Consider the following 8,198-nt stretch of genomic DNA (forward strand, 5'->3'; position numbering starts at 1 on the left):
TAGCATTCTGTACCGCATACTGTGTCACTGTTCAGGGTTGTTCGTGATGCCGTATTGCTGCGCCGTACTGTTGTATACTGTGCTGTATTATCCCAAACACTACCTCACTCTATTCACATTCACATGCCACTTTAATTCACATGCTACTTTAATTGCACATATCTGTATATACATAGGCATATTCCCTCTATCTATTCCATTTTATTTCATTTTATTTTTATTGTATTTTATTCTATATATTTTTATCTTGTTCCATAAGTATTCAACTTATTGTATTACGTTTTAGGAGTCAGTTAGTCGGTCTATTAGAAAGGAATTCTTTACTTTTTTTTTTTTTTCCTAGGGCATATTGTGTGCTATCACCGGGTGCGTTGCATTACATTTCACTGCATATATGTATGAATGTATGTATATGTATGTGACAAATAAAAAATCTTGAATCTTGAATCTTGATAGCAAGCTGAAATCCGAGAGAATGTGTTTAAAATATGACATTTTAGAGGTCTTTAATTTTGAAATTCAAAATCAGAATTTCTTGATATTGCATGTGTGACACACTGAGGTGGTCTACTATCATAATGAAGTGGAATTGGTCTGTGGAAATAGGAGGTTTCCTTTTAATTGTAATCTGAATTCAGAGGGAACAACGATAATATTTTCCATTTTAAGGGGCTTTAATTTTGAAATTCAACATCAGAATTTTCTGATGTTGTATGAGTGACATAATGAGTCGGTCTACTCTCACTCTGAAATGAAATTAGTCCAGGGAAACAGGACATTTCCTATTAAATCTAATCTGAATTCAGGATTGCAATTAGCAGATTGTAGTAATTATTTTTCTACTATTGTTTTTAATTATTATTTAATGACTGTTCATTTTGCTTATCTTAGTTATGAATGTATGTCAATTTATCTATTTTTTTTCATTCAAGAATTATTGACAGACTGAATTAATGTGAAATTCCGCACCGGATCGTCGCTTCTATTTTGAAATCAGTCTTTTCACGCTCTCTAGCCAGCAGCATTTTTTGATGTGCCCAGATACCAATCGCTGGTCAGATGATGTGTGCATGTTTTTGGTGGGGGTCCTAATTGATGGTAGGTGGAGGAAACCCCATGTGAGCACAGGGAGAACATGCAAACTCCACATAGAAAGGCTCCTCTTTGGGAGATAACCTGCCGGGGCACAGGGCCAACAGAACCCCAGGTGGGAATTGAACCCAGGACCTTCTTGCTGTGAGGCAGCAGTGCAATGCACTGTGCCACCGTGCCGCCACATTGGGAAAAAACGCAGTATTGTGTTTTTTTTGTCAGAATTCCTTAAATTCCTCATATTATTCCATCAACAATTCCTGCTCATCGGCTGTGAAAGAAACGGAAAGGAACGTTTTCTATTTGTTTATATGAGATTCAGTGGGTTACGTGGCTTATTATTTAATTTGTGGTGAAAGAAGTTGTTACACCCTGACTTAGTTATGTTCACTCAAGGATATTTACCTGTCCGCTAATTAATTATTCAAATCTATAACATATGTATTGAAATAATAAAACATGATTAATATTATTTATATATATATATATATATATATATATATATATATATATATATATATATATATATATATATATATATATATATAATTTATTTTATTTATTTTTTCAGATGGCTCGTCAGTGTCCACTCAGGAAATAAGTGGACATTGACGTCTTGTGGTCGAACAGAAATCTTGGCTGATTTTTGCCACGACAGGTGAGAATTTCTAATTCCATTCGGCAACTATGAAATCATGCCTTTTATTGGCAATAAAATGACCAGGGCAACTAAGCCAGACAGAGATTTTAATAACCTTCTGCAACAGAGAAAAGCATTTTATTTTATTAACACACATTTAAATAATTTCAAATATTTCAACAATATTTGGGATGAAAAATAAAGAAAATAAAAAACTTTTAAATCAATATAACTTTAATGAAATAGATGAAATCAAAGCATACACAACATTGAAATGTGCACGACAATTATTCATTTGGGTCTAAATACCCATCATTTTTTTAACGGGGCCCAAACAAAATGTCTGCCTCATGCAATCTATCTGTTCAATCTGCCACTGAAGCTATTTCTACAGTCTGATGGTCCTTCATTAACTTTTAGGTGTATAACGTTTGACAACAGATGATGCAAAATTACAACCATCCTGAAATTATCTGCTGTTTATACAAATTCAGTTTTTTTTTTTTTTAGATTTAGTGATAGTGAATATGACTGCATCCATAGATGTTTCTATATTGATCATCAATAGGCCTAAATCTGCTACTTTATGAAGCAATATTGTGCATTAAAAGAAATAAATATATATTTTTAAGTATATAACAATAACGTTTGCTTGATGTATGTTCTTGCTTGAACCTGTATAGGTTCTGCTTGATGCAGAACCTATACAGGTACTCCTCACTTAACGACCGAGTTCCGTTCCAAAGACTAGGTTAAGCGAATTGGTCGATAAGCGAAGACCCGTGTTATTTCACGGTAAGGGGGCGTGGCGATTGCGAGCGCGATGAGATGCTTGACGCTGCGCACGCAGCACTGGTCAGAGAGCTGGTCGTAAGTCCGAACTGTCTTCAATACGTAGGTCGTTAAGTGAGCTGTACCTGTACCTGTATAGGTCGTTCGAGGGCCGCTCGGGGACAGGATCCAACTGTAGTAGGCGTTTTCGAATTCAGTGTAATCTTAACGCGATGCCATATTAATTACAAATTAATCTGCTATTCCATTCATTAATTTTGATTAAGAAAAGATTTTTTTTAAAGATAAAAAACGAGTGTAAAGCAGTCTGGCTTACAAGTAAGTGATTTAATTTAGTAATTTATTTATTTACACGTGTTCTTTCAATAAATTACTTACTTGTGTTGTCGTTTGCACTCATCAATTCTCGCTCGTGATTCTGTTGCCATTCGTTTTTTTTAATATTCATTTGTTGTATATTATTCATAAATTATGTAAAAGGATGAGCGGATTTAATCAAACGAATAGTAAAAGTAAAACAAGGGATCTGAACACCATCCTACTTACTTGTACCTCTCTCACCACGACATCAATTTGGATCCAGTTGAGGCTTTAAACCTTTTATGTAACTCGTTCGTGCGCCATTGGACCCTTGGACACGTGGTGCGCGGTGGTGAGCGTAAAAGCGAGCACTAAAGAAAACAACACCACAACACTATCATTGTTGGTTTCGTCTAAATAAACGCGAGTGCTCTCGAATAACTGTTGGGAGAGGGAAAATGGATTTAAACAAAGAAGGTGAGTGTTTCTCCATGTGGTTTGTTTTGATGCGTGGACTGGTTATTGACGCGTGGTTTTATTGGGTCTGTAGACTTTGTGAGGACAGCGGACAGTGGACGGGACATCTGCCCACTACAGTGGATTTTGTGAGACACGATTATTACAATTAAAAAAAAAACGTACGTTGATTTCAGTAGGCTTTCAAGCCTGTTTCAAGGCCGATTTTTAAACAATGTCTACGTGGAACACGATGTTCCAAACTTTTGGGGGTTAGAATGTTTTCAGTTGTTTGCGCAATTACAGCAGCAATATTTCCAATGTCACAAAACGATGCTTTTTTTTGCTTGTTACCGTTTCTACAATTGTGTCGTCGTATTATAGCAGTCTCGCCATGTAGATTTGAATATTTTGTCATTTTAGTCATTTATAGCTACGCAGACCAATTTCTTGTACGTTCCTGAAACAAGAATACAAAGGTTTTTTGTTCCCAAACTCGAAACCAGTTCCACTTCACTTCGCTCGATGACTTGGATCGGCAATGGCTGTATCCGCTGTGTATATATTTTGCGTGTATATATTTTGCGTACGTGTTTTTCCTGGGGGGTTGGATGTCAAGCCCGATGATCAAAAGCGACGCTCTGGCTTTTGGAACACCGTGTACCGTGGCTTATACCGACGTAGGCTTTTTATTAATAGAAGTATTAATAGTCTCACCACTACCCCCCACCCCAAGGCATGCAAGCACACACACACACACACACAGCCATGGCATTCATTTAGATGTTAATGTCGCATTCCGAGGTGTACCATTTGTTTCGATTCCAAATTCAAATCTCTCTCTCTCTCTCTCTCGCTCTCTCTCTCTCTCTCTCTGATATTCAAAGAGACACACACATCCACCAGAAAGCAAACAGAAGCCTTATGTTATGCATGAGTGTTGATGTGAATTGACACATCCAGCAGGGTTTTAGCACTCGTCCATGTTGTGTTGCTTCGTAACTTTCACTTATTTCACCTTATCAATCCACTAAAATTTGTAATAATAATCCATCCACTCATATTACATTTACAAGATGTAATTTAAAACTTTGTTGCACTTTCGTAAAGCACAGCTCGCTTGGAGATGTTCTTTTTCATTCAATTCACTTCGTAAAATTAAATAAATACATTGACAATAAAAATACTATTTTTATTTTATTATTTGTCCTATCACCGGCACAACCATCACTGAAGGTTCAGTCTCTGTACTGGCGTAGGAGCTGAATGAGTTGCTCAAAACAGAGTGCCTGCAGCGTGGTGAGGGCATCTTCTGCCCTCATCACGTGAAGCCGTACGTGGCTATACGGCAAGCTAAACTCTTCCAATAAGTACCCGGAGACGTGATCTCACTTTGGTATCTTTGATGAAAGCGGTGTAAAACTGTGGAACAATACAGAAATATGCAGATAAACGACCATTCTCTATGCAGGTGTAGATAACAATACGTTGACATTGTATACATATGAATTCACAGATTGTGCTTTCTCAAGGGCAGTGGCCGAGGCTGCAGGAAGAGATGACCATCCTGGGATGTGAACAGATGGATTGTGTGTCTGCGTGATTGTCTGTCTGTCTATGTCTGCTCTGATGTCATACTATCATCACAGTGCTCTGATGTTGCAACCCAGACTGGGGGAGGGGCTTTAGGGGGCGGAACACGCACGATATGGCAAGTTTTGTGATACATTAAGTATTACGATTAAATTTGTTGCAATATTTCACATTTATTTTAAGTAAATTATAACACCTGTTACACACGGTTACATACAGTGTTTTCATTAGTTTAATTAAATCAAATATATCTACAAATAAAAAAAAACACTGATTCTTGCTTGGGTCAGCCACGCCCCAATCACTTATCTGCCTGGGTTCTCTCCCGCTCCAGCTGTCCTCTCCAAGTGGCTCCTACTGTATATGTATACACTGTATGTATATATGCATGTATTTATATATATATATATATATACAGTGGTACTTTGACTTACGAGTTTAATTCGTTCTGTGACAGAGCTCGTAATTCAATCTGCTCGTATAGCAAATCAATTTTCCCCATTGAAATTAATTGAAATGCCATTAATCCGTTCCAGCCCCCAAAAGCCACCCCAATTTTTTTTTGTTACTTGTTTTTAAATAAGAAAAAAATATTTCTAAATAACAAATATTGTATAAAAACATAATAAAACATAATAAAACATAATAAAAGAGAATATAAAGAAATAAACTGGTTTCATAAAGTGTATTTACCTTGGAGATCAGACAACTTGGACTAATGGAAGATGCTGGCGGAGGTGGAGGGTGGAGAAGATAGGCAGATGAGGTTGGAGGAGTTCGTTTCGTGCTTTTTCGGTCGCTTTGGTGTTGCTACACTTTATTGCTGAACTTTATTGCTACAATTTATTTTTATTTTTTTCACTTCACTTTCGCTTAACTTAAAAAAATTCGCCAATTCCATCACACGCACACCTCGCTCATGTTTTTCTATGATTTCATGCTTTAATTCAATGGACATCATCCGCTTCTTCTTCTCAGCACTTACTTTCTCAGGACCCATAATTAGAATTTTTTTTTGGACAAAATAACTCCACAAAAAGCACAAATCACGAGCACAAAACACTTCAGGTAACCACGTGAAGTGAAACGAGTGAGACGCAGGATGCTGGCCGGATTCGCTCGCTACGCCAACTAGCGGCGGTGCACCTGAAGCTTGCTCCTCGTAACTCACATTTTTGCTCGCAAATCAATACAAAAAATCGACTGAACCACGGCTTGTAACTCGGAAAACTCGAATGTTAGTGCACTCGTAAATCAAGGTACCACTGTATATATATATATGTGTGTGTGTGTGTGTGTGTGTGTGTGTATATATGTTTGTATATATATCTATATATATATATATAGATATATATATAGTATATGTGTGTGTGTGTATATATATATATATATATATATATATATGTGTATGTGTGTGTGTGTGTATATATGTGTGTATATATATGTGTGTATATATATACTCTATGTATATGTATATTCAAGATTCAAGATTCAAGATTTTTTATTTGTCACACACATATACATACTTTCATACATATATGCAGTGAAATGTAATGCAACGCACCCGGTGATAGCACACAATATGTCCTAGGAAAAAGAGAAATAAAAGTAAAGAATTCCTTTCTAATAGACCGACTTACTGACTCCTAAAACGTAATACAGTAAGTTGAATACTTATAGAATAAGATAAAAATATATAGAATAAAATACAATAAAAATAAAATGAAAGGGGCGTGCGTCCTCGATTGTGATCCACGCCTTAAGTCCACAATCAGCTCCTTGGTTTTGCTGACGTTCAGGTGTAGGCTGTTGTCCTGGCACCAGAGTGACAGGTCAGCCACCTCCTCGTGGTAGGCCTTCTCATCGCAGTCGGTGATCAGGCCCACGACCACGGTGTCGTCAGCAAACTTGATGATGGTGTTGGAGCTGGACCTGGCCACACAGTCATGTGTGTACAGGGCGTACAGTAGGGGGCTGAGGACGCAGCCCTAGGGGGATCCTGTATTCAGGGTGAGGGAGCTTGACATGTACTTCCCCACCTTGACCACCTGGGGGCGGCCTGTGAGGAAGTCCAGGATCCAGGTGCACAGCGGACCATTCAATCCGAGCTCCATCAGCTTCACAGCCAGTCTAGTGGGGACTATGGTGTTGAAAGCTGAACTATAATCGTGCGTGAGCGTGGTGTGCAGTACTTGGGAGACCGCGTCATCCGTGGATCTGTTTTGCCGGTACGCGAACTGCAAGCGTCCCTCACCGCCCTCCGCAGATTGTACGACACCGCTTTGTAGTTGTCCATATTACCAGATACAAGACCGTCGTTGTAAACGGCCGTGCGAGCATTCAGAGTGCATCGGATGGATTTATCAACCCATGGTTTCTGGTTTGGAAGTATCCGAACTTTCACCGTGGGAACGATTTCATCCGCTAGCGTAGTTACAAAACTTACTACAACCCCCGTAAACTCGCTGACGTCACTTGAACTTGTTTGGAACATGTCCCAGTCTACGTCAGTCAGAGCGTCCTGAAGCGCAGCCTCCGATTGGTCCGTCCACCACTTCACTTCCCTCGTCATCACCAGATCCCGCGCGATCAGAGGCCTGTAAACAGGAACCAGCGAGATTGCGGCGTGATCTGATTTCCCGAAAGCAGGAAGCGAGACGGGCTTGTATCCGTTCTTGTAAGGAGTGTAACAATGGTCCAGAGTTCTGTCTCCCCTGGTGGCACACGTGATGTGTTGGTGGAAATTCGGCAGAACTTTTTTAAGGTTGGCCCTGTTTAAGTCCCCAGTCACAACCACAGCCGCGTCGGGATGTCTGTTCTGAAATCCGCACAACACATCGTACAGAACCGACAGAGCTGCGTCGGTGTCCGCTTGCGGTGGGATATAAACGGCTGTAATGATGACCGTGCTAAATTCCCGGGGGAGATAAAATGGACGGCATAGTATGGTCAGCTGTTCCAGGTTCGGCGAGCGGGAGTGGGAGAGGAATCTGGTGTTGTTGGCGTTACACCAGCGGTTGTTTACCATTAGGCAGACGCCTCCATCTTTGGATTTCACCGACTCTCCCGTTCTGTCGACGCGGAACACGGAGAAGGCCTCGGCTGGACGTATGGCTTCATCCGGCACCAGTGGGGTCAGCCGTGTTTCCGTCAGGCAGAGGACGCAACAGTTCCTCGTGTCTCGCTGGAATTTAATCCTCGCTCGAAGTTCATCCATCTTGTTCTCCAGGGACTGGACGTTAGCAAGAAGGATGCTTGGCAGAGGTGGATGGTAAGGTTGCGTCCTCATTCTGACCCGAATTACCTCGGTGCTTCCTCCGTGGGC

General features: G+C 39.9%; 1 protein-coding gene across 1 annotated transcript in view; it reads left to right on the top strand.

Annotated features, from left to right (window-relative positions):
- The first annotated feature begins 3,186 nt into the window (after window positions 1-3,186).
- The window catches only part of LOC307233123 (uncharacterized protein), a 20,922-nt gene continuing 15,910 nt past the window's right edge, over window positions 3,187-8,198 (top strand). Inside the window, exon 1 of the mRNA XM_080004335.1 lies at window positions 3,187-3,301. Within this exon, the coding sequence (XP_079860461.1) occupies window positions 3,283-3,301 (19 nt within the window). The 5' untranslated portion in view covers window positions 3,187-3,282. The remainder of the gene's footprint in view (window positions 3,302-8,198) is intronic.

The sequence above is a fragment of the Zeus faber genome, assembly GCF_960531495.2.
Source record: "Zeus faber genome assembly, chromosome: 7".
Classification (NCBI taxonomy): Eukaryota; Metazoa; Chordata; class Actinopteri; order Zeiformes; family Zeidae; genus Zeus; species Zeus faber.